The 25,091-nt window shown below is 44.9% G+C and overlaps 4 protein-coding genes across 9 annotated transcripts; 1 reads left to right on the top strand and 3 right to left on the bottom strand.

Moving 5' to 3' along the window:
* Positions 1-272: 272 nt before the first annotated feature.
* Positions 273-5,230, bottom strand: slc19a2 (solute carrier family 19 member 2). The gene is made up of 6 exons (XM_040181604.2): positions 4,747-5,230; positions 3,477-4,031; positions 3,144-3,390; positions 2,789-2,981; positions 2,527-2,668; positions 273-2,400 (listed from the first exon to the last, which is right to left on the bottom strand). Exons 1-6 carry the CDS (start codon positions 4,867-4,869, stop codon positions 2,233-2,235), a joined length of 1,428 nt encoding a protein of 475 aa, XP_040037538.2. The 5' UTR covers positions 4,870-5,230; the 3' UTR covers positions 273-2,232.
* Positions 5,148-12,583, bottom strand: atg3 (autophagy related 3). The gene is made up of 12 exons (XM_040181630.2): positions 12,245-12,583; positions 12,005-12,046; positions 11,878-11,927; positions 10,771-10,841; positions 10,160-10,267; positions 9,796-9,848; positions 9,227-9,314; positions 9,109-9,143; positions 8,880-9,026; positions 8,421-8,548; positions 7,683-7,751; positions 5,148-6,267 (listed from the first exon to the last, which is right to left on the bottom strand). The coding sequence occupies exons 1-12, from the start codon at positions 12,314-12,316 to the stop codon at positions 6,186-6,188; spliced, it is 945 nt and encodes a 314-aa protein (XP_040037564.1). The 5' UTR covers positions 12,317-12,583; the 3' UTR covers positions 5,148-6,185.
* cars2 (cysteinyl-tRNA synthetase 2, mitochondrial) lies at positions 12,447-19,686 on the top strand. 6 transcript variants are annotated; one of them, XR_013467919.1, is made up of 16 exons: positions 12,447-12,718; positions 12,809-12,859; positions 12,945-13,062; positions 14,170-14,241; positions 14,574-14,679; positions 14,781-14,864; positions 15,205-15,334; positions 16,292-16,425; positions 16,568-16,635; positions 16,738-16,804; positions 16,927-17,065; positions 17,293-17,416; positions 17,641-17,739; positions 18,056-18,212; positions 18,288-19,089; positions 19,171-19,686. XR_013467919.1 is itself a non-coding variant. In XM_040181570.2 (15 exons), the coding sequence occupies exons 1-15, from the start codon at positions 12,513-12,515 to the stop codon at positions 19,255-19,257; spliced, it is 1,692 nt and encodes a 563-aa protein (XP_040037504.2). In that variant the 5' UTR covers positions 12,447-12,512; the 3' UTR covers positions 19,258-19,686. The 6 variants fall into 6 exon arrangements, 2 of the variants coding, with proteins under 2 accessions (XP_040037504.2, XP_040037517.2); XR_013467921.1 differs by having other exon boundaries at positions 12,448-12,616; XR_013467918.1 differs by having other exon boundaries at positions 18,056-19,089.
* A 785-nt stretch (positions 19,687-20,471) lies between these two features.
* On the bottom strand, positions 20,472-24,458 carry ddrgk1 (DDRGK domain containing 1). The gene is made up of 8 exons (XM_040181645.2): positions 23,980-24,458; positions 23,053-23,202; positions 22,821-22,939; positions 22,358-22,459; positions 22,159-22,281; positions 21,945-21,983; positions 21,762-21,867; positions 20,472-20,787 (listed from the first exon to the last, which is right to left on the bottom strand). Exons 1-8 carry the CDS (start codon positions 24,065-24,067, stop codon positions 20,627-20,629), a joined length of 888 nt encoding a protein of 295 aa, XP_040037579.1. The 5' UTR covers positions 24,068-24,458; the 3' UTR covers positions 20,472-20,626.
* Positions 24,459-25,091: the final 633 nt, after the last annotated feature.

Genomic DNA, 25,091 nt, shown 5'->3' with positions numbered 1-25,091 from the left:
TTAACATTATATTTACAAACAAGTTAATGGCAGCCTTTGGGTTTATAACCATGCTAAACCAAGCGTGGGAGGCATTCAGAAACCTGCTCCGAACATCTGCTCCGAACATCTGTCAGGCTGTGTATCTGTGATGCGGTGGAGAGCATCCTCCCCTGCAGTTAGATTGTTAGTTACCATCAAGACATTGTCACGCACATGACATTTTTCCTGTCTCTCAGCTGGACACGTTGGGTCATTTGCTAATATATGATGTGCTAATCACCAATGGAGAGTAGAGGTTACTTCGGTTTATTTACTAAATGTATATTTGAATCACAAAAAAAGGAACTGAGAACGTAGACATAAAAATGTGATTGGCCAAAAACAGAGATTTAGATTTCTTGGTAATACAAATAACATGGAGATTCATTAAATGTGTTAACAGCAATGTTCCTTCATGAACGCAATGTAAAATAGTGCAGATCAATGAAAAGTAATGAAGCCAGAGAGAAGTCTAGTGAGAGCGTCTCCTGAGGCTGCAGCATCTTCACACAGAAAACTTCCTGGGGAAAAGGCTACATTATGACATCTGCCTAATGCTGCTGTACAAAGACCAGGAAGAGAGGAAAACATTTACAAACATCATTCATACGCATGTCGAAAAACTAACACGGTTATGATTCTTGTGAAAAGTGACACTCGACTTCATCAGTGGCATTAACTAACCCAAGCACCTGAAACAGTACTTCGCTGGCTACACATCTCATCTGAACACTCAAAGGAATTATCATTTGTTGCTACATAATCTGTTATTGCCTCTGTGGCTTTCTAGAGTGCACATTTGCGTGTAGGAGACGTGTTCTCACTTCTCATGTATCTGTAGTCTACGTTTGGCAATTTATATTTCTCATGAATTAATTTGGTTGATGTCAGACAATATTTTGGTCATTACTTTCCACATTAAAGATATGTCTCCTCATGTTCTATATTTTCCTTTCTGGCTACACATCCCATGAGCAGGTCCAAACCTGCAATGGGGGTGTGTGTGTATGCAGTATACATCTCAGAGACATATACATCTACATCCACTGTGGACTAATAACACATCAACGAGTTCAACACAAGTCTCTCCAAAATCTCTAAATAACCCAGAATATGCTTCTCATTCAGGGTAAATTGAAATGGCATAGCGCATTAAAACCCAACACTCAGTAACAATAATTCTCATGTGACTGAATTAAATGATGTTAAATTGATTCCATCTCTCTGACCTTAACTGCATTCATTATAACACATTAGAGACTATTCTAATAGTTATTTGAGGTTATTTTGTTGCACAGGCATCAATGTATAATTAAAACAGAAAACTATAATACATTATAGAACAAGAGTTTAATCTGTGATTCGTCTTCACTCTGCTAAAACGCTTCCTGGAAGGTGCTTTCATGCTCCTCAGAGATTTCTCCTCCTTCTTCGCTCATCTGTTTACAAACAGAGGATTTGGGAACAGCCTTTGACGCTGAGAAAATAACTTATTCCAGTGGAGAAGACCAATAGACTGAGAATGGACCCAATAATGGACACTGTTGACACTTATATCTGTACAAGATGTTGCAGTAATTCACATCTAGTACAGCTATAAGGTGGCTAACAATAATAAAGACATTATTCACCAAAGCCACATTGATAACTAATTCAAATACTCATCAGTGCCAATCATAATCGATGATCGTACCAAACACACATCTACAGCGTTACAGGAAATACATATCTTGTTCTCGTGAACTATTAAAGTAACATTCTCTTTCACGCCACGTCTAAGGCACCAAGTTCCATTAGCCGGGAAACTTACAGAAACAATGTGCGAGGTAAATAGCAGATGATGGTGTGGAATCAGCAGAGAGGCATGTCAGAGAAGCTCTGATCCTTTATATTCCATGAATCGCAGGACCAGGGTATGTATGAACATACTTGGGACTGTTGTTGTGGATCTACCTCATCTTTCCTGCATAGTTCAGTCCGTGTTGAACATCATTAAACACCAATAGAATGAATCAGTAGAGCAACATCTCCTTAGTCAGTTTGGAGGCACTCGTCCATTTAGTGGCCAATGAAGGTTAATACAGTTGGAGATTCTCTGGAGTCGCCACACAAGGCAGCAGCTCTGTGGCTCCTTCGGGGGTCTATGAAGTCACTGTGCTCACTCACTCATGCGGCTTTGTTTAGGATGTTAGGCACCATCAATAACCTTCTTCAGCTGACTGGAGGGGAGTCGCACTGGCTTTCTGCCCGGCCGTTGGCCAGGACCTGCTCCTGCTGCTGCTGCTGCTGCTTGGAGCGCCTCCTTGAGGCCAACTTGTAAAGGCCAGCGAGCAGGAAGACCACCGAAATAACAACAAAGTATCCGCCATAGATGAGGAACTGAGGGAAGGAAACGAGACATCCATCAGACACATCTACTCTGCAGGAGGAGGGAAACAATAAAGAATGCTCCAGGCACATTAACTTAGGCCAGCGAAGGTCAGCGGAGCTTGTTCTGCGCCTCACCTGAGTAAAGACATCGAGGCCGAGGCCGGCTGAGTCAACCACCACCACCGTGAGCAGAGACTGCAGCAGCAGGGCCAGGAAGGTGTTCACCCCAAACACGAGGGCGTAACGCTGCATGTTGAGACTGGCTGCTATCTGATATCTGTGGAGTCAAAGAGCAGACCACGGGGGGGCCGGTTACCTCAGTAGTAGTGGGTGGGTTGTCTCACGCTAGAGAATACAGAGTAGAAGCTCACATTTAAAACTGCCTCCTCGTACTTACGTTGCCACGGTGATGAGCAGCATGTAAATAGCTCTGAAGAGGACATAGGAGCTGTAACATAGCCAGATGTTCCTCAGTGTGTCCATAGCAAACACACACAAAGCCATCAGCAGGGACAGGACACAGAGAGCTAGTTCCCCCCACACAGACCAGCACACAGGCAGGCAGCCCACCAGCAAGGCCGCTAGGGCCCCTGTGTACCAGCAGAACACACAGCGGTTAGGAACACCCTTTACTCATCGGTCGGAGGCCAGGGCTGTGCCAGGGTAGGAGAAGACCCACTTCTTTCCATGCCCACATGTTGGTTAACTCACTCCATCATCACAAGATCATGACTACATCATCAGCCTCTCACCGAGCAGCGTGGCCAGAGTCTCGACGTAGCCGTTGTAGATTTCATTGTCTTGGGATGGCCGGATGTTCTCCCATAGAGCCTGAGCGTAGTTGATGACCTGGAAGTAGCCGCAAGTGGCCAGAGCCCACCAGAGGGACCAGGCCAGCAGGGAAGGACACCTGTAGCACTTCAGGAAGTCCGCAAGCAGCACCTGCAGCACCTCGACTAGACCGCTGCGAAGACTTCCTGTCTCAGTGGACCTGGGTATCTGCATGAAGGGGAGTTATGACATGTCAACAGATGAATCCCCATCACGCCCACAGTGTGACCTGGCCACAGCACACGGTCACTCACTGTGGAGATGGCCTGGCTGTGGAGAGGCAGTTGGGTCTCCAAGTCCTCTGCCTTTTCTAGCAGAGCGGTTGTACTGCGTGGCTTCTCCTCCATCTCAAGACTCTTGTGGAAGAACAAACTTCTCTTGGGCATGGGTAGAAACCAGGGAGCGAGGAAGGCCACGGCGGCTGTGGTTAGAGTGATGATGACCAGGTGGAGCAGCTGAGCCTTGGCCAGAGAGACAAGGAGCTGGCCAGTCAGAGATCCAGCAGCTGATCCAAACAGCGCCATGCTGCGGCAGTAGCCCGTCACCCTCTGGTAGTGCTTGGGCTCCACCACGCTGTAGATGTACGAGTAGTAGGCCACCTCCGAGGCCGTAGCCAGTCCGAAGAAGAACTCAAGGAGCTGCATGGCCAGCACGCCCTGCACCTTCAGCAACATGACGTAGGTGACCACTAAGCTGGTGGCCTGCAGGACCAACACAGGCTTATAGCGCAGGAAGTCCGTGGCCAGGAAGATGGGGAACAGCAGCACCAGGTAGGAATACGTCCAAACTGGATAGACCTCATTCACCACCTGCAGACACCAGATCAACACTCACATGAAGAATATTTGAAGTCCTTCAGTTCACTTTATTTTACTTTTTAAGCCGCTCAACGCTGCTTAATGCGTTGAGGACTGCCCACAAATTTGAGTGCCAGTTTACTTTCGCAATTATTTGAGGATTAACCAAACATTCCACAGGATGGGGGAAATCGTCCAAGAGGGATACTGAGAGTTGGATTTTGAGTATGCTGCTTAACAGCTACAGTGTTGCTACAGCTGCAACCCATGATGACCCAGCAGGGTCAGCTGCTACAACGGTAGAAGTGAGAATTTAAATCAAGTTTAAAGTTTCTCCTAAATCAAAATTACTTAAGACGACCGAAAGTCTGTGCTCTCTCACAGAGAACCTTTGTGTAATCTTTGTATAATCAATTATGGAGAAGTTAGTGCGTCAATGTTTAGAATCTCGTTGTGCCGGCCGGCCGCCCCCCTGCGCTTTATGTTTATTTTCCTATAACGTTATATTTATTCTAAATATATTCTATTCGGTCTTATTATTTCATATATGTCCTGTTTTCTGACAACGCAGGAGAGCCTGTTGACCTACTAACTGTAAACGAGTAACCGCGCGCGCACGCACTGCTGAGGAAACGAACGCAACCAAGTTCACGTGTGATGCAAGGGTTTGTCAGCCGTTGGTGCTCGTGCTCAGTGACGTAGCAGGTAGCCTAGGATGCTAACTCACCTGGCTCTCGGTGAGGTTCTTATCCGGGCCCAGGAGGTATGCGGTGAGGAACGGTTCCGAGGGCCGGAGGTTGGAGAAGAAGCCGTACACACATAGCAGCACAGTTTGGTCCAGCACGGCCATGATGGACTCGGCAGCGCGGACTCAGGGCCCCTCTCACGGTGCTCGTGAGCTTCTTCCTCGGTGGTGTTACATGGACAACCTCTAGGCTCACTCTGGCCATCTGCTGGTGTGACGGTGGAGCAGCAATACAACCGGTATGCTAAACGTAAGTAAAGGATTTAAATATACCTAGCAGGTGGAGTCAGGATACTGGGCCTACAGGCAGTATTGAGGGATAACCTGACCCACAATCAGTAGACTGAGAGAGTGGACACACACTTAGTTAGACACAAAGCAGCAAGTATTTTAGTAGTTTATTGAAGTACACGTTGAAGCCTAAGAATAAAACAATGTGAACCAACCACAAGAAGCATATATGGACGAAAAGGTCTGGCCATGAACACATTCAGAAAATGAAGTATTACTGGGTTGGGCTGGCAGCAACACTAACAGGGCTCAGCCATGCCTTCTACAAAGAGCACCATGAAGAGAGCAGTAAATGTAGTGACGCAAGGGTCCAGTAGACCGACACCTTCTACACTGGTGTGGCTGTACAAAAAACACAGACCCTCCCTGTTGAACCTGATCCACGATGTACAGGAAGTGGATGCCCATGAAGAGCTGACTGGCAGTGAGGAGCCACAGAGAAGCCCGGCATGCATATTGTTTCAGCACATAACTACTGTGCTCTCTCCCGCACGGTTAAACTGTGGTAAAGCAGCATGTTCCGCAGTAAAACATTGTGTTTTGAGGGAGTCGAGAACACTGCAAAACAGGTGTAATGTTATTTTTACATGACAGGCGGCCGAGCAGTGTGGAATGGGCAGAGCTTTTTAAGCGCTTTAAGAAGGGCTCTGAAAGCGATCACCACATTAAAGTACATCAAACGTGGAGAGGAACTTCAGAGGAGCAGTCCAACATACGTTACAAAGCTTTGTCTGCTAGCTGCTAGATTGATATCGGTTTCATTTGTATTGGTCTAAGTTGTGGTTAGCATAGCTTAGCACTGAAGAAGCTACAAGTCAGCTCTGTCAAAGGTGGGTTGTTTCTCTTCACGCAAGGTCACACAGCTCTGGCCCTGAAAGGTGCACTTCTCATGTCACACACACACACAGATGAAACAGATACTAATCTTCTTCTCTGACTCTGGGTCAGTGTCCCAAAATGTCAGACTGTTGCTTTAAAAGACAGTTTGTCGCATAGCTCCCAACATTTCCCTCACAAAGTGTCTCTGAGTCACACAAACACTATCGGATTGTAATCAGACCAGACCCGATATAATCTCAACACAGATGATGTTTCCCATGGTGCATCAGTAGAGGCAGGGGTGTAGGAAGCTACATGGTGAAGTGTCTTGTGTAGTCGTATTCTATTGTAGGAATGACCGCTTGGACAAACTTGAGGAAAATGAGAAGATACCTGAGTGTGTCAGTTAAGGGAAACAGATGAGGCATCAGGTAAGCATTCATTCACTATGAGGACAGGTCTACCAATCACCACCTACCAAAGAATATCCACACCGAACGCCATTAGCAGTAGTTGATGGTACCAAAACAATCTCAACAAGGGGGGTATTTACTAACCCAACACCTACATCACAATGTTCTCCGTACTCTGATCTTGAGCTCCTCCCTCTGTAACTGGTCCTCAGTAACAGACCCAGCACCTCCTTCTCACTAGAGCCCCCCAGGGCTGTGAGCTTTGCCCCCCCTGTTCACGCTGTAACCGTGTGTGGAAACACTCAGGGCCTCATGCACGAACGCTTTTGCGCCCACTTCAGGCGTATTCGTTTGGCAATGTGCGCGTAAAAGCATGGTAAGGTATGTACAAACAAGCCTCACTGAGGTAAAAGCGCACACTGTCTGTCGCAGAAACAGTACAAAAAAGGCAAATTGCACTTTCCGTGTCATGCACATGCATTCAGAGGAGGGTCAAGGGGAAAGTGGGAGTTTCCCCATAAAGAGATGGGAAGGGATGTGTAAAGTGTGTGTAATTATGTATGCCGCGTTATGTACAGAAATCACCTGTGGAAATTCTCTGCTTCTTAAAAGCAGGTGTAAACCAGAACGCACACGGCTGCTGATAAGATTGCAGCAGTAATCCGAGCCAGACGGCGAAATGCGGCCACGGAGACGAGCGGATTTTTGCCACAAGGATCACACTTTTTCAGTTGAGTGAACACAAAATCCTTATGCGTTACAGATTAAGGAGCCATGCAATATTACAGCTACGGGACGAAATCAAAGATGACGTCGCATCTCCGACTCAGCGTTCACATTCCATTTCATCCGTTGTTAAACTCCTCTCTATAGTACAATTATTGGCATCGGGATCATTTCAAACAGTCATAGCATCAGCTGAGGGAAAATCGCAGTCTGCACTCAGCCGTATAACAGCACAAGTACGTAACACTTTGCTACAGCGCACCAGTCAATACAGACGTTTCTCCACCACTAACGCCCAAATAACACATCAACTTTGTTGTCACTGATTTTTAGTTTTTGCTGTTTTGACTTTGGCTGATATAAAGACAGAAGGAGGTCCATTCACTTGCACGTTTAAATGCTCGTAATGTGCGGTATAGTGGCCGGAGAAAGGCGCTGATGACCCAATAAATTGCAGGTTTCGTAAATACGACGCAACATAAGTCCTTTAGCAGAAAAGGGGTTAGATAACTGCTAACTAACTGCTTAGTGCCTTTGAACAGGCGGCATCACTAAATAAAGTATACTTTATCCCAAGTGTTATATAGCACCATAGTAAAAGTCGACCAGAGCCAGTGTCATGTGTCCCAGAAGAAGACATTGTAAGTGGTTATCACCATGAAAGGATACATATGCACTCCCAGCTCTCCTCCCCCCTCTGCCACAGTTTCTATGATCTTTTTCATCACTTCAGCATGTCTGAAAGCAAAGGAAGATCATTTTTAGCACAGTATTAGTCACCCCTATAGTAACCCTTTGAGCAATCACTACACACAGTACTCAGTTTGAGATTCCTCAATGAAACACATCTGGATAGAAAGCACTGTATTTAACAACTCTCTTTGGTTAGTCTCCTAGTGAGGTTTTAAAGACTCAGAGTAGGTTTGCCCCCTAGGGATTGGTCTCTATGACCAGGCAACCAATAAGCAGTTAAGCTTGCTCGTGATAACCACATAATCTATTCAACACTTCTTATAAATATATTGAGTGATACTTGAGTGGTAATAACAACCATACTTGTAATAACAATGAAGACTCATTTATAGAGCACACCAGCCCAGTGTTTTACAGGCAGAAAATAAAGAATAGCATACAGTGCAAATACACACACTGATTCCTCCTAGAGGGAGCCTGATGTACCAGCTGGTCAGCTTTCTAGCATCACACACTCACATACGACATGGATCATAGACAACAGATGATGTCTTATGTGTGCAAGGCCAGAAAGCTTCAAGCATCTACAAGCAATGGTTTCATAATACAACCTAGACAAAGTCAGGTATGAATGGGTCCACTGGTGTCTCCTCAAAGCTGCATGTGTGCATCTAAAAGGAGGACGCTTAGATGCTTTTCCATTGTCTTTCTCACCTGCAGGGGTGGACAGAGCACATGGCAGGTGGAGGAAGGTGGGGGTGGTTCTCAATAGTGACCGTCTTCTTCACATGGTCCTGGCTGATGTCCTCGTACATCTGATCTACAGTCAATGGTTGCCTGTCCTGGAGGACACCACAAAAGCTTCATGAGCTCATCGTGTATTACTACTGTCCTCAACTAAAGAGATTCCAGGTCAGAGAATGGTGTGAAAGCACAACTTTAGATCTCATGTTTACCAGAGGTGTGCTGAGTTTTAACTTATTCAAGTTTCTCTTAAATAAGTGACCCAGCACAGAAGAAGCTTAAAAACAACTTATTGACCAAACACATCAGTATTGACTAAGACTAAAGAGTTGGCAACCTTTACTGTGCCAGAGAAGCATGCATGTACATGCAAACCAAGTGAGATTCTCTACATGAGCACTATAAGCCCCATGTGTCCCAGGTACATACTTCATCATATCCAAAGAGCCAGAGTCGAGGGGTCTGATAGTATTTGTCATAAGTGATGTACAGGTCATATGTTCTAGTCTGAAGGATGGCATCTTCGCTCCCAGGCTCTGCTTTGGCTTCCGCCATTTTACTGGTGTCCAGGGTCGCCTGTAGGGAGAAGAGAGGTGCCAGTTGGACTGAGGACGGTATTAGAGCCACCATGAAATGATATGACATTTGAGACACCTACCTCATCGGTTTCCAAAAGGCCACTTTCCTCGTACTCTGAGAAGATAGCACGAAGGACAATCCAGTTAGTTAGGCCGTCCGATAGACCCACAAAAGGTACTGGTAATTACCATCAGTACCTTCCATATCTGCTGCGTCTCCATCTTCATCATCATCATCTTCATCATTATCACATGATGCTGCAGTTCTGCCATTCATATTCTTGTCCTAGAGGAAGTAAAATTAAAAAAAGACCCATTTAGCATCTATAGAAGTTCTGACTAAATGATCGCCATTTGGTAGAATGTGGGAAGGCCCACAGTGAACATTTCGAAAAGGTTACATGAAGGAATTTAATAACATCAATCGTCAAATGGTTTCAGAGGACGGCCATGGAATCCACAGCATCTGGTCAGTAAAGAACCAAACCTGGGGCCGGGAGATGCTCCTCAGGTGGGAGGAACGCAAGGAGCTTTATTTACATCTTATAATGCCTCCTGCATTACGCCCCCTTGATCAAGGGGATAATTGGCGGTCAGGAGATGATACCAGCTGATGGCTGCAGTCCACAGAGCCAGCATGAATCACCTACTTGCATGTCTTCGGACTGTGGGAGGAACCCTCACACAGGAGGACCAGCGGGTACAACATAAACGTTACACAACGTAACGGGCCCGACTAATAGAACCAACACATTTTTGAAGCATACCTTATTATTGTCCAGTGAAATATCCTGTACAGCGTCTGTGACTCCTAACAAACCTGTTGGAACACAATAATGTCAGGAAAGGATTCCGAGCATTGTCATCCTTTGAATGCGAATGACAGTATCCTAAAAACTGGAATTGATTAGCACAGGGTTTGAGAATGGGTTGAACCCATTGAATACGTCATGGCTTCGATCAAAGAAGTTTTTAGCCGGTTCTTATAGTTTCTGTAATACCAAAATTACACGTTCACATAAAAACAATTACACATACTCCATTAATTAGACTGGACTGTATGAATAAAATGGCAAGTGGATGCAGCCATGTGTGTATGCAACGTGTGGATGTTGAGAAATAAAGTCAAACCTGAGTTGTGGTAAGTGTCCACCCAGCCTCCATCTCCATCATCCTCCTCTATGATGGCCTCCAGCTCATCGGAGTACTCCATCTGTTTACACCGCTTGTAACAGGGAACTGGCAGACCGCAAACACAGAGAGGGGGGGTGTCAACACCAACCGAGGGATTTCCAAAAATGTCTTTGATGACTGCATCGATTAACTGTTAAGGATTTAGTCTCTTGCAAAACAAACCAGAGGAAGTTGGAACAGAGACTAGAAGCACACACAATGAGCTGAATACAAAAGTGACTTAAAAATGAGCAGCGCAGACAGGCTCACCCTCCACAGTCTGAGTCAACTTCACTAAACTAAATCCTTCATTAAAAAGGAGGCTATTAAATGAAACCAATGTTTACACTTTTCATTTGAAATTGTTCAAAAGCAATAACCATTGATAAAGACCTAAAACCATTCAGTATAGAAACTTTAAATTATTTCTCAATGTTTATACTTATCCGAAAAAAATATTTAAATTCATTTTAAAGCGCCTTTTCTGTGACATGTTAAATAATTCAGTTTCATATTTGCTTTGTCATTATTATTATTATTATTATTATAAAGTTGTCTCTTCCTCTCACCATTGCGTGTCAGGAGAAACTGTTTATCCTCGGGCAGATATGGCTTCACCTTGACTTCTTCCCCAGACGCCCTGAATGTGATGGAACCACCGAAAGGAAAACAAAGGACTCCTCTTTACTTTAGATTTCACTGAATCCACATTCATTTTAGTGATGTTTGGTCGTTACTTAACAATTGAGTCATGGTTCATAAATCAATAGAGTGGGGTTATTTTGATTATTTTGCTGAACAAGACGTGAGAGTAACAGAAACAAGAATTCAAAATGGAAATGGAAAAATCCTATTGGTTTATTGTTGAGGGAACCAGATATGAAGAATGTGTCGTCCCTGCAGCACTCACTTGTGTTGGTATTAATTGCGGTGGCTGCATGCGTGTTGTGAGTTTCCGTTTGCACTTTGGTCACTACCTGGTGCTCACTTAATTCAACTTAAAGCTATTCCGTTCAATGGACTGCTGTGTGGGTGGACGGATGTGGGCTTTACACTGGAAAGATGAAGAAAGCGGGTGGAGGTTTATAGCTGTTCATTCCTTCAGTACCAGGCTGAGGATGTTTCACCACTCTGTGGACTCCAGTCATTTTCCCTCTGCTGTGTGTGCAGTGGGACCGTATTAACAAGCCCACCTGGATGACGCTTTGGTGGTGATGTTAAAGAAAACGAGGCTGTGCATCTGCAGCGATCGCTTCAGCTTCCATTTTGTTTGACCACTCTCATTCTCTCTGAATTAGTGTCTTGTGTGGAATGCAATCATTGCAATAACCAGAATCCCCACAATGGGACATATTTTACAACATCATTGAAATTACCATGAGCATTTGAATTAAACATGTATACATAGCAGAACCTTTACTTTAAATGTGAAGTTTTACGTGCTATATGTTAGTTCTCATTTATCTAAATGCTACTTAACTATGACCACAGTACGACATCACCACATCACAAAGCAGACTACGTTATAGCAGTTCTCTCCATAGTCCTCAGCAAACCTCTGTGATACTATATAAAAAGGTCTATTTGATCTGTGAAATCACTTCAATCATGCTTCAAAGAGCTAATAATCGCATATGTAGTAATTAAGAATTCATATCGCTGTGAAACACACTCACCATTTCCATGTGGGGCAATGATGAACCAAGTGATCCCCAGCTGCTACGAACTTCAGTAAGAAAGGGAGAGGATTCAGTATACTGAGGTGGTCAAAAGGCCCGTAACATGGAACTAGTATGAACTCACCTCTTCTGGTGTAATGACTCCAGTCTCTTTGAATTTGGATTCCTGTGATTGACAACAGAACCACAGGTGAAACGTGAGTAGCTGTAGCTGAATATTAAGCACTGTCCCACTGTTAGAGAGTCGATCATCCACGAGGCTTTAAGTTGGTATCAACCACCGTTTGTAGCGCTAACAGTGACAGTTGCTATGATTATGTGTTGGCTATCAACAAGCTACCCGCTTTAATGTGAGTATGTTTACCTTCAACACCGGGGTGAGAAACTCGGCCACCCCCAAAGCCGTCCCCTTCACTGTGTTTATCACGTTCTGCATCTTCTTCTCTAAATCCTCTACTGTTCGGTGAAAATACAAGTTATTTCAACATAGCTACTCGAGCACTGAGCCAGCTATATCACATGACACGAAGGAACACTTCCGGTATGTGACTCTCGCGAGAAGGATTTACGTCACACGCGAGCAGTCCAGGTGCTAACATGTTAGCATGCTTCACAGATAGCCAGGTGTCATTATGTGGACCAGAACTAAGGTCCTCCGTGGGGCTGTGCGTGCTGCTCAGTCAGCGAGGTCCAGACCGAAGGCATCGTGTGACGTCAGCAGGGCTCCAGGGAAAACGTGGGTGACCCCGAGCGGGTTTAACACGGGGTTAAAGGTGTTCAACAGCCTGAGCAAAAAGAAAGAGCCTTTCATTGTGGCCAGAGAAGGAGTAGCCACCTGGTAACAGAGCATACTTGTTCAATGATGACTGTGTACACGCTGCGCGCGCGCGTGTATGTGTTTGTAACCCCCACTCTGTATGTATAACAGGTATAGCTGTGGACCCACCGTCTACGACCATGCACACCTTGGTCATGCCTGGTAATGACATGCATGTTGGGTTTCATGTTCAGGGCTCCCGCGTTCAAGTCTGGAGTCACGTGTCTTTGCATCTGTCTCGTCACAGCTCGTATGTCAGGTTTGACATCCTGCAGAGAATTCTGTCCCGGTTGTTTGGGATCACTGTGATCCATGCCATGGTCATCACAGACATCGATGACAAGATCATCAGAAGAAGTCTGGAGGTATATTGAATATACAAATATATATATATATATATATATACACACACACACACGCAGTAGCCACTTTACTATGTACAACTTGCTAGCAAAAGGTTGGACCCCCTTTTTGCCTTCAGAACTGCCTTAGGTCTCCATGGCGTAGTTCCAACAAGGTGTTGGAAACATTCCCCAGAGGTTTTGGTCCATACTGGTGATTGTGGAGGCCAGTGGAGTATATGGAACTCATTGTCATGTTCAAGAAATCTGTTTGAGATAGTATGAGCTTTGTGACATAGTGCATTATTATGCTGGATGTAGCCAATAGGAGCCTGGTCAGCAACAATACTCCGGTAGGCTGTGACATTTAAATGGGTACTAAGGGGCCCAAAGAAAAGAAAAGAAAATATCCCCCACACCATTACCACCTGTTGCAGCTGAAATGGAGAGTCATCAGACCAGGCGACATTTCTCCAATCATCTATTGTCCAGTTTTGGTGAGCCTGTGCGACTTGTAGTCTGTTTCCTGTTCTTAGCAGACAGCAGTGGCCCCTGCTGTGGTGTTTTGCTGCTGCAGCCCATCCTCTTCAAGGTTCCACATGCGCTCCGAGATGGCATTGTGCATTCCTTGGTTGTAGCGAGTGGTTATTTGAGTTACTGTTGCCTTTCTATCATCTCATACCAGTCTGCATTCTCCTTTCACATCAAAAAGACATTTTGATTCACACAACTGCAACTAAATGGATATTTTCTCTTTTTCGGACCGTTTTCTGTTAACCCTAGAGATGGTTGTGCATAGAAATGCTAGTAGATCAGCTGTTTCTCACATACTCAGACCAGCCCGTCTGGCACTAACCACAATGCCATGTTCAAAGTCACTCAAATCCCCTTTCTTCCCCATTCTGATGCTCGGTTTGAACTTCACCAGGTTTTCTTAACCACATCTACGGTGCCTAAATGCACTCAGTTGCAGCCATGTGATTAGCTGTTTGTGTTAACAAGCAATTGAACAGGTGTACTTAACAAAGTGGCCGGTGAGTGTAGACAGACATACATACATGCACACACACACAGGCTGTGTTATCTATGATGTGACAGCATCCGTGTTCAGGAGACGGGCTTGTTTTGTAGGAGAATGTGTCTACAACCACCATCGCCACAATGTATGAAGAGGAATTCAAGAGGGACATGTTGTCACTACAGGTGTGTGAGGACATTTATTACATTTAACACACTACAAGGAAGGCACGAATGATGAATTATCTGATCACAAAACCAATAACCAATATCTTACCTCGTTCCTGTGGTGGTCTTCTTCCATTTGAATTGTTTTGGTATGAGTTGCACAATTGAATAGATATGTCTTCCCTTGAGTGTAATGGTGCCATGTCTAAATGTAATCCAACAGTAGTTGTTGTTACTCCACCTGTCATGTCCAAGTCTATGTTTCATTTGAACATGTTCGTATAATTAAAGTGCAAACATGTGTAATGCGTGTTTATCTCTAAACGTCATCTTGTGTTGTTGTTCTTGAGGTGATTCCTCCTGCAGTGTATCTAAGAGTCACAGAGAATGTCCATCACATTGTGGCCTTTATTGAGGGGATCATCAACAATGGACACGCATATGCAACAGAAGAAGGTGAGCAGTTGTGTAGCAGTTCCTGTCATGGGAACTGCCATAGATTATGCCATTATCTGCTCTTTACCCGGGTCATCGTTTGTGGTGTGTCTTGACTGTAGGTGATGTGTATTTTGACATCCAGTCCATTGGTCACCGTTACGGAAAGTTTGTGGGAGCTGTAGAAGATTCTCACGTAGAACCTGGTGAGTCATTTCGTCTAATTAGACCACACATAAAGAATACGTGGTAGTACCTACCCTATACAACACCAGGTGGTAGTACCATTTGGTACTGGGCCACACCATGGAAAGAATACATTGTTTTTATTTTTAGCATTCGACTTTTTTTTCTCTGAAAAGTTTTTATTTTGAAAATGAACCGGATTCTCTACTAATTCGGTGTGCTCGTCCCTCTTTTTTTTCCACCTCGTACAATTGACCACTTATTGCTGCAAACAGCAGTTCAATTCATTTTATTTTGTATATGGGCTAATGTTGTGTAAATAAGCTTTACTAAAGGACAACAAACTGCACTGCTTTCCAGTAAAATCCAACAAACGTCACTGGAGGGACTTTGCTCTGTGGAAGCAGTCCAAACCTCAGGAGCCGTACTGGGACTCTCCGTGGGGGAGAGGAAGACCGGGCTGGCACATTGAATGTTCCACCATCGCTAGGTTTGGATTGAATCTTCTATTAATATCCTCGCCCTTCAGGTTCAACAGTCGGACCCTGAGTGAGTCTCATCCAACAGCTCTGTGATCCTCATGGAGTGTTGATGAAACTGTGAGCATTTTAGAGGGGTTTCTAAAGATACCATACTACCACCAATAATGATAATAATACTGTGTGTTGGGATTGTAGTTTGGGATCTTTCGAGGTGCTTCTAATACTTATTCTACCACTAGTATAAATAAGGTTTGGCCATATCTTTTGGAAATCAATAGTGTTGCGCCTAAGATTAGTTGCTTTTGGCCCGTTTATGCGTCCTATTAGTTTTAACCACGCAGGGAGACCGGGTCCAGTTGTCTGACCCGAACAGAAAACCAGGAGCAATTTGTTGTTTACTTGCTTGTTATTTATTATAATGCAAAACATAAAGGAAAGATAAGAAGCAATTTGTTTGGATGCCTGATAATGCCAATCACCATCAGGCGCAGTCACAGGGCTGAGGCCGAGGTCAAAGACGGTATCGGCCGTAACCCGTTTCTCCCCCAACTATGTGCCATTCACACCAGTTTATAGGAGCGCCTGCATCACCTGTAGGGGCACTTTGCTTTCGACATGAATAAAAATAACAAAAATGAGTTATTTAAATACATGGACATGAACTTAAATGTGGCCCCTACATATGGATGGCTTCATTCAGTGTAATTTCAGACCAATATCGAAAAGTCATCCCAGAGGGCTTCATCATTTGTGTATATACGACATCCTCTTACTTTTCACCGGTGCAACCGTTACTGCAAAAGAAATGAAGAGGATGGATTTCACTGCCAGGAGAGAAAATGATGTCATGTGATCAGAGTGATCAATTAGAAAAGACTGAGTGAGAGTAGCAGTATTATCAGTAATAGTTAGCAGCAGCAGGGGGTGTATGGTGGCACTTCTTATTGTCTCTGTGCTGCTTTCAGCTCAGTGTTTGGGAGACAGCTGGACGTCCACTCTGGAGGCATCGACCTGGCCTTTCCTCACCATGAGAATGAGGTCGCTCAGAGTGAGGCTTATCACCAGTGTGGACAGTGGGCCAACTACTTTCTACACTCAGGTAAGTCCTGAATCTCATCTGGTTCAGCTCCTAGACCTCTGTATGCTCCTTTAAAATAACCTGTCATGTGGCTCCCTCTCTAAACATGAGAGGAAGCTATTGTTTCTCTTCCTGAATCGCTGCACCTGGTTGTTGTTTTTAGGTCACTTGCACCTAAAAGGCAGTGCCGAGAAAATGTCAAAATCTTTAAAGAACTTCATCAGCATCAAGGTAAGGTTGTCCTATGTGACGCATCACTTACTGACTGTTTAATCTCCACATTGTGTAAGAAATATGTAGACCATATAGGTTTCCTCTTTGTTCCTCCTTTAGGATTTCCTGCAGTCTTACTCTGCCAATGAATTCCGGATGTTTTGCCTGTTGACCAGATACAGATCAGGTGGCTCTCTTGGTGCTGTGCTTTTGTCCAATGTCTTATAAAAACATCCCTACGGGATGGAGAGGTTTAGTTTTCTGTGTCTGATGAAAGAACCCTGGGGGGTTCTTGTGGTGTCTCCACAGCTGTAGACTACAGTGACAGCAGCATGTTGGAGGCTCGGACCTCGCTGAGAACCATCTCCACCTTCACCCATGATGCTACAGCCTACATGAAGGGTCAGCTCCAGTGTTCACCTATACAGGAAGCTTTTCTCTGGGAGAGGTAATCACTTCCTCCACTGTGTGAGCAACTCATTCAGGTAGTGGTGGATTGTGAGAAATTATTACAATGAAGACATTCTCTGTTCTCATGTAAGGGGTTGAGGTTTTTGGAAAATACATCAAATTAGATGACAAGGTCAGCAATTCGCACCATGACATGTAATGTAATATAATTCATCCACCACCAAAGGCCAAACGGTTATCTCTGAGAGCTGTTGTTGTGTTCAGGTTGGCTGAGACTAAAGCCGCCGTGGTGAAAGCTCTGGCAGATGACTTTGATACTCCGAGAGCCATCGGCACCGTGATGGCTCTGGTTTATCACGGGAACTGCCAGCTCCAGCCTGTGGCAAAGGTAACTCACCGATAAACGGACCAAAGGTACCGTGGGACCATCAGACTAATAGAAGGGCTCTATGTGTTGTAGATAAATGATGTAATGCAGGTCCATGTCAGTGATCAGCGCCCTAGAACCCTAAAACGTGGCTGGAAGGAGGACTGAAATGTGCATGCGTGCGTGCGTGCGTGCGTGTGTGTGTGTGTGTGTGTGTGTGTGTGTGTGTGTGTGTGTGTGTGCAGAGTGAGGGAGGGACCCGGAGCCCTGCAGTGTTTGGAGCCATGGTCAGCTACATCAGAGATGTTTTAGATGTGTTTGGGATCGACCAGCTGCACAGTAAGGTCAGTACTAGTAAACTGCTCTGTGATACAGACTTCCTATGTGAGCAGTACACCTGCCCAGACACAGGTGTTCTCCAGCTGTGGCCATAACAGCAAAGCAACAAATCTGACCTTCTGACAGGTTCACCAGTCCATTAGCACCAGATATGAAATGTGACTAATGAAACCCAACACAAATTACACAAAGAAGAGAAATCAATCATGAAAAAATAGTTCAACTATAGACAGAAGGCTTGTATTTCTACTTCTTTGTTAAACAATTGTGCTTTTCATGTGTAAACATACCTGAGGACTGAGCCTACTTTTACTTCACCAGCTTCCGTACCTTTGCTTCTGGAACTTTTCACTAACTGGACCTCTTTACATTTTGGTTGAGTACCCATACCCAGTCACCAGTCCGTCAAGCTCCTGAAGTTTGCGAATGACACCACCCTCATTGGACTGATCTCTGGGGGGGATGAGTCTGCCTACAGGTGGGAGTCTGACCATCTGGTGACGTGGTGCAGTCAGAACAACCTGGACCTCAACCATCTGGTTGTGGATTTCAGGAAGAACGGAGTCCCACCTTCCCCCATCACCGCTGTGGATTCCTTCCGCTTTCTGGGCTCCATCATCACCCAGGACCTCAAGTGGAAGCTGAACATCAGCTCCATCACCAAGAAGGCTCAGCAGAGGTTGTTCTTCAGGCAGCTGAAGAAATTCAACCTGCCAAAGACAATGATGGTGCACTTCTACACGGCCATCATCGAGTCCATCCTCTGCTCCTCCATCACCGTCTGGTACGCTGCAGCCACAGCCAAGGACAAGGGCAGGCTGCAGCGTGTCATCCGCTCTGCAGAGAGGGTGATCGGCTGAGGTCCATCGTGACCAAGACCTCCTGCCACACAAAGTTTCTTTCTGTCGGCAGTCCGGCTCATCAATAGAGCCCGGTTCCCCCACTGACTGACTGACATCCCTTTTCCCACCGATCACTCCCTTCACACTCCACATGCACATATACTTGTCACTTGTCACTTTCACATTCATTCACAACACAAGTGTGTAGAGTATTGGCAATAAATGTTTCCTGATACCCTAAAGGGTCCACTATGTTCCTTTTAAGGGTCCCTCACACCTTTTTCCCACTGTGCTGTCTGCCCTCAGGTGCAGGAGGCTGCTGTGGATAGCAGTGGGGGAAGTCTAGAGGCTGTGGTGGAACAGCTCACCCATTTTAGGAGTGAAGTTCGAGCATTTGCGCTAACACATCAGGAGGGACCCAAGAAACCTGGACTACATCCAGAGAGAGTCAGTCTCCTCAAAGCCTGCGACAACCTCAGAAAGGAGCTAGCTCCTTTGGGTGTGCTGATAAAGGTACATTGAGTCGGCTACATGCAGCGTTTACAAATCTCAGGATTCTGAATGAGACTGGATGTGTGCTTTCTTGTTTTTCAGGATCGAGGACCCTCCTCGACATGGGAGCTAACTCAGAGGAAACTGAGCCAAAGAGTCCAGGATGAAGACCAGGAGAAGTCCAGCTGAGAAACATTGACTCTTTATTTCAGCCGGGAGGACTCAATCCAACTTCAACTAAAGACCAAGCACCCTGGATTCATGTGCCAGTTAATCTGTATATTCACTCTCATATGTTCCAGCTCATGTTTCATAAGCTTCAACAGATTTTATAATAACTGTCTAATAATATTGGTGCAGGTTTTGGTATGTAGAATGAAGTGTGGAGTGGAAGGCTAAACGGCTTTTTCTCCACCAGTTTCTCCTGTGCTCAGGCTACAGCACTGTACAAATAATGGAATATTAAAAGCAAGTTCTGACATTTGGGGAGAAACATGTATGAAAATATGTGGATATCTAAACAATAAGGAGCAGAACAGTTAAATAGAGTACATAAATGAATAGAGTACATGAGTAAATGCTGCTCCATGGACCCATTAAATCTGGTATTGAACTGGATCCAGTGTGTTTTATTAACCATAAACAATCTTAACAAGTTTCAAGGTCTTTGGGGACCCGAATCCAAATGTCATCCTCCTTATGTAGCGCAAATGGGACTCCTGTGGAAAAAAGTGTTTCACGCATGGGAGGATGTTTTGGCTTGGTGGTCATTACTTTCTTAACATGTTTTTGACCCTGAACTACCGGTACCTTTACTATCCTCCAGCTTGATTCTGCCTCAGAGAGCTAAATACTCAAAAGATCCTGTTTGCTGTCCTCGCGCCTAAATGGTGGAATGAACACTTGTATGTGATGACCCAATGACATCAGGACAGCAGAAAGCTCATGCAGACTAAAGACACACCTAACGACTATACCTGGATGAGTTAGCACTTACGATGGCACTTGGTAGTTTGGCTTTGTTGAACAAAGATACGTTGTTGACTCTTGTTCTGGTTCTGTTCTTGGTGGAATGCACTTATTGCAAGTCACTTTGGATAAACGCGTCAGCTCAATGATAATTGTAATATGAGTCAAAGAAAATGTTTGAGACCACTTTGCTAACACTGATATTCATTAGAAAGTAGTGTCCCGTTAAAAGAAAAGCTCCAGTAGCTCTCTGCATCTCAACAAAGTGGAATCAGCTGAGACGTCCTTAACATGTTGGTGTGTAGTTCTGTTCCATAAGAGCATCTCACAAGCTTTCAGATTTATATTACGTAATAACTAAAGTAATGTCACAGTTTAAGTCCACATGGATCTCAAACTGTATTTTTTACATGTTGACAATAATCCTGACTCGGTTTGTTGTGATGATGAGTTTGTTTATTTGATATCACACACAGTTGTTTCTGTATGTATCTCTGGAGGACACCAGATAGCAGCAGACCGACAGTCTAGTGTGAGCTCTTTATTCGCAAGGGAATTAATGTCATGATGAGTTGGTTCCAGGAGTCCATCAGGCTGTGCTGAGGCTCTCAGGCATGAGGTTGATCAGAGAGTTACTGGCCTGAGCCAGCTCTGTGATGGACACTCTGCCTCTCTGGCTAATGAAGCGAGCCACTGAGTCCAGCTCCTCTGGCGTGATGGAGATGAACTTCCCTCTGTCATCAATGACGCCTGCATGGAGCACAATACAGGAGGTTAGAAGAACAAGTACTGGTAGAAAACGCATAGAAATATACCAGTACAAAGAATCACTGATGATATGATATACAAAGTACTAAATGTACCTCTGAAATGTACTACAACAAAAACCCTCTGCAGTGTTTCCTAGGTTAACAGCTTGAGGGTGTTCGTTCCGCTAGTGATGGTGTGCTCACCTGTGTGTGCGTACACAAAGGTGACACGCACCACCATGTAGAGACAGGAAATCGAGCATAACAGTCCGCTGGTAAAGGTAGTGCCTGAGTAGTGTTTCCCCTACTATTATATTTGGCAGGTGTCCTCCACGGATAAATCTAGCCATCAGTATACACATAACATTAATATGCAGTTCTTTTTACTCCGGGACAAGCAGCCATGAATCTGCTAAAGCTACATAAAAGGTGTGGCTGTTGTGGACACTTTGTCTTACAAGAGGACCTGAATGAAGGTATTTTTAATGGCTAGTCCTGTCCCACCTAAAAACCCTCACCGACCCCCCTCCTCCCCTCTACAGTTTGCCTACAGAGCCAACAAGTCAGTAGACGACAGAGTCAACATGGCCCTCCACTTGGAGCATCTGGACTCCCCAGGAAACTACACCAGGATCCTGTTTGTGGACTTCAGCTCTGCATTTAACACAATCATCCGGTCTCTGTTGAAGGACAAGCTCTTTTAGCTGCATGTGTCTGCCGCTGTGGATTCCTTCAGTTTCCTAGGCTTCATCATTACCCAGGACCTCAAGTGGGATTACTTGATCACTTTCACAAACTCACAATAAAGTTGTGTTATGCACCGACCACCGTGTCAAAGTACGTCTAACATACTTTGGCAGTAAATGTTCATGATTCCTGCAGAGCAGTTTTTTGTCAACAGGAGCATCTGTACGTTCCATCTCTTCAAAGACTGAGCGGTGTTGCTCTGTTCACTCTGAGCACCAACTAACTTACCTGTGAGGGCTCCTTCTGCCAACAGAACCTGCAGTCTGTCAATAGCATCCTGTGTCCTCATCCCAAAATGAGAAGCCAGGTCCTCCAGGAGAACGACCTTAGATCTCTGTAGGACAGAGGAGATACTGTAAAGACTCTGGTTTCAGATCCTTTGGCACAGGTTGTATCTGTATAAGCTCTCACCTGAATGTGCTGGATGAACTCTTGCAGCAGGTTGCGCGACTAAGAGAAGAAGACAACCCTTGGTAACACTCTATATACAGTGTGTGTGTGTAATATATATATATATATATATATATATATATATATATATATATTATATATATATATTATATATATATATATATATATATAGCAAAAACAAGGCAATGAAATGTGAGCTTAGCAGGGTTGTGACCTGGTCCTCAGTGAGCTGCTCCTCCACCCCCTGGTCTTCCACAATAAAGGAGGCTTTGAGTCTCAAGTACTCTTCCTCTTCCCGGCGCTCCTGCTCCTCTTTAGCCCGGAGCTCCTCCTCCTCCTGCATGAACACGAGTGCAGCGTGTCAGTACCTCCTCGTGCCAACACATCATAAGGTGAGAGGACCGAGTTCTGACCTGCTTCTGCTCCAGCTGTCGTTCTCTCTCCTCCTCGTGACGTCTCTCCTGCTCTCTAAGCTCCTGCATCCTCTTCCTCTCCTCCCTCTCCTCCAGCTCCGCCTGAACATAAAACACAACACTGGATGCTACTAATAACAGCTTTCCCTCCAGTCAACTCAACAACACTCTGCTGAACACTTCCAGATGTAGTTGTTGTTTATCATTTAGTATTTGATTTAGGATCACCCATTGCGGCGTCCCTGGATCATACGAACTCCAGCATGACGAAGGCTCAGACTCTGTACTCATTGTGCACAGGATGTTAGATCCTGCAGTGATCTAGCACACTGATGGAACACATATAGCTTTGAATGTCCAATTACACTTGATAATCACAGATCAAAATGTGGACTGGTCTCACTGGCATATAGTCTTCATGGTAACGACGGACACAGATTAGTGTGTGGTAGGAAGCACTCACCTCTCTCTGGGCCTTTTTGGCCTGTTTCTCCTCCTGCTTTTTCTGCTTCTTGGCTCCAACTTTTGCAGTGGGCTGCATTTCCGCCTCTTCTTCAGCCTCCTCCTCAAGCCGCTCCTCCTCTGAAATCCAACACAACATTTAGCATATCCGTTGAGAGGGTGAGCTCGCTCTGGAAGTGATGAGGAGTGCTGCTACTGTGCATGCTGGCTCAGGGAGTTATGACCACGCATACCGTGTTCCACAGCTTCTCTCTGTGGTCGTCTGTTGGCCATCACTGATGCCAGGTTCCGCCTCCTGCGAGGCATCCCGGCCCCTCGGTCCTCGGCGGCCCGCTGGGGGAGCCCAACGGCCCGGATAACATCCCGCTGCTGGTCTTCATCAGCTGGGCATGGAAAGGCCAAACAAGAGCTCATACTTCTGTCTATGCACTACAGCGTACACTTGTTCACGCACTGATATAACATCAGGAGTCAGTGGTCGCCAATACTGGGGCATCCCCATGCCTCAGTCACACGTTCCTCTATCAAGTCAGATAATGTTAGAGGTTTACTACACACATGTAAACATGGCCTGATGTGTCCTCCAGGAATGCAGCTGCACAATACATTACTTTTAGCGAGTTAGCTAGCACGTGCATCAAAAACAATAACTCTACCGAGAAGAAGAAGTGCAAGATAAAGACTAACTTTACTCCTGATTAAGATTAAGATGGATACACATGAGTCAGCTTCACATGCCCCTCTGCGGACTCTGTAGTTCAGGACGGATTGACAGCCCAGAGTCAACTTGACTGCTTCAATAGAGATGACGTCACAAATATGATACCGGGTCATAAACGTCACAACCCGTAAATCACACGGTAACGGCTTGTTTGCAGCTAACAATTATGCCAACAGCGCCGGTGGCCAAAGCCCACCAACGGCTCGCAATTAGCTAACGCTAGCTTATGTTAGTTAACAACTTTGGCTATTGGCAAAGTTGAGAATTAGTAACAAAAGCTGCAACACCGGCAGAGGACACGTGCACCACTCCACTATTAGGGACTATAAGGTCAATTCATGTAAACTGTTAGTTAGCTAGCATAGCTACAGTTGGCTAAATTTAGGCTACGTTAGCTAACGTTAACGTTAATGCTACGTTACGTTCTCAGGCTCCTTACCTTGCTGTGTGTGTCTCCGTACCTTCAGTGCAAACCCAATGAGCACAATGAGCACAACGGCAGCGATGAGGTACAGAACTACATCCATACTTTTTATTAGACGTATACTAGCTATACGTTATATAAATAACGAAACTATGGTTGTCCACGTTTATCTCAGTCTCCAGTTTACTGTGGTGAATATCACCAGCCCCGCCCTTCATTTCTTCTTCTTCTTCTTCTTCTTCTTCTGTACAATGACGGTTTGTATCCGACTTATTAGTGAACTATCGCCCCCTTCTCACCGGAGTATGGACCAGGCAATAGACTGAACCCCGAAGAGCCAACATATGTCTCAATTCGCTAAGGTGCATCCTTAAGGACGCATTCGTCGACCGTCTACGTCATTTCGGCTGCAACGATGCTGTCCTATTCCGTCGGCTCCTCCGAACCCGGTCGAGGGACGCAGCCCTCTAGGCGCCGATTTTTTGGACACATCTGAGGTGTAGGCCGCATAGGCTGCACCCAGCGGTCCCTGAAATGGGACGGTCTGGCCTACGGGGGGACTTCCTCTCAAGGCAGAGAAGAGTCCATCAACGTTGTCAATAAAAGCCACAACAGCAAACACATTTATACAGTTGTATGTGAGGACTTTTATTCTTTCTTGCATAGAATACAAGCTATTTTAACTGTAACTTAAGATATTAAAGAATATGTCCAAGCTACAGTATCTGAAATGTCACCACACACATCGTTCTCCTTCAGCTTGATGCCGCTTCCTCCTGGCTCCATGTAACACAACTAAATTTAAGTATTTATAATCACACAGGAAAACAAAAGAAGAAAAGCAAGTTCAGCTTCTTTGTGTATTTATTCTCAACGTCTTTAACGTTACTGACAAAGTGACATTTTAGGTTCATAACTTGTCTACTTAATCTCACGTTGATCCATTTCTGTTCATAATATGAAATATAACTAACAGCAGTTTATTCTATCATATGTGTATTCAAATACACAACATCGGTTACCAACTTCACGTAGCTTAAGGCTTATATGGACTAAGATGTAATGTTTTATATATTATTTTATAACACTTATTTTGGTAGATATTTGATTGAACTCTATTGCTTACA

Source organism: Gasterosteus aculeatus, chromosome 1 (assembly GCF_964276395.1).
Source record: "Gasterosteus aculeatus chromosome 1, fGasAcu3.hap1.1, whole genome shotgun sequence".
Taxonomy (NCBI): Eukaryota; Metazoa; Chordata; class Actinopteri; order Perciformes; family Gasterosteidae; genus Gasterosteus; species Gasterosteus aculeatus.
The sequence above is the reverse complement of the archived record's forward strand: the minus strand, read 5'-3'. Positions and strand labels throughout refer to the sequence as shown.

Excerpts from the sequence above, each read along its gene's own strand:
- cars2 (XM_040181570.2), top strand. The coding sequence starts at position 12,513 with ATGTGGACCAGAACTAAGGTCCTCCGTGGGGCTGTGCGTGCTGCTCAG. Across the intron at positions 14,680-14,780 it reads CGCATATGCAACAGAAGAAG|GTGATGTGTATTTTGACATC; the intron begins GTGAGCAGTTGT and ends TCTTGACTGTAG. Across the intron at positions 17,740-18,882 it reads TCGACCAGCTGCACAGTAAG|GTGCAGGAGGCTGCTGTGGA; the intron begins GTCAGTACTAGT and ends GTCTGCCCTCAG.
- atg3 (XM_040181630.2), bottom strand. The coding sequence starts at position 12,316 with ATGCAGAACGTGATAAACACAGTGAAGGGGACGGCTTTGGGGGTGGCC. Across the intron at positions 10,842-11,877 it reads CATTGCCCCACATGGAAATG|GGCGTCTGGGGAAGAAGTCA; the intron begins GTGAGTGTGTTT and ends CATCACATTCAG. Across the intron at positions 10,268-10,770 it reads GTTTCTCCTGACACGCAATG|TTCCCTGTTACAAGCGGTGT; the intron begins GTGAGAGGAAGA and ends GCGGTCTGCCAG.
- slc19a2 (XM_040181604.2), bottom strand. The coding sequence starts at position 4,869 with ATGGCCGTGCTGGACCAAACTGTGCTGCTATGTGTGTACGGCTTCTTC. Across the intron at positions 3,391-3,476 it reads ACAGCCAGGCCATCTCCACA|ATACCCAGGTCCACTGAGAC; the intron begins GTGAGTGACCGT and ends CCCTTCATGCAG. Across the intron at positions 2,401-2,526 it reads GCCTCGATGTCTTTACTCAG|TTCCTCATCTATGGCGGATA; the intron begins GTGAGGCGCAGA and ends TCCTTCCCTCAG.
- ddrgk1 (XM_040181645.2), bottom strand. The coding sequence starts at position 24,067 with ATGGATGTAGTTCTGTACCTCATCGCTGCCGTTGTGCTCATTGTGCTC. Across the intron at positions 21,868-21,944 it reads AGTTCATCCAGCACATTCAG|AGATCTAAGGTCGTTCTCCT; the intron begins GTGAGAGCTTAT and ends TCTGTCCTACAG. Across the intron at positions 20,788-21,761 it reads GGCAGAAGGAGCCCTCACAG|GCGTCATTGATGACAGAGGG; the intron begins GTAAGTTAGTTG and ends TGCTCCATGCAG.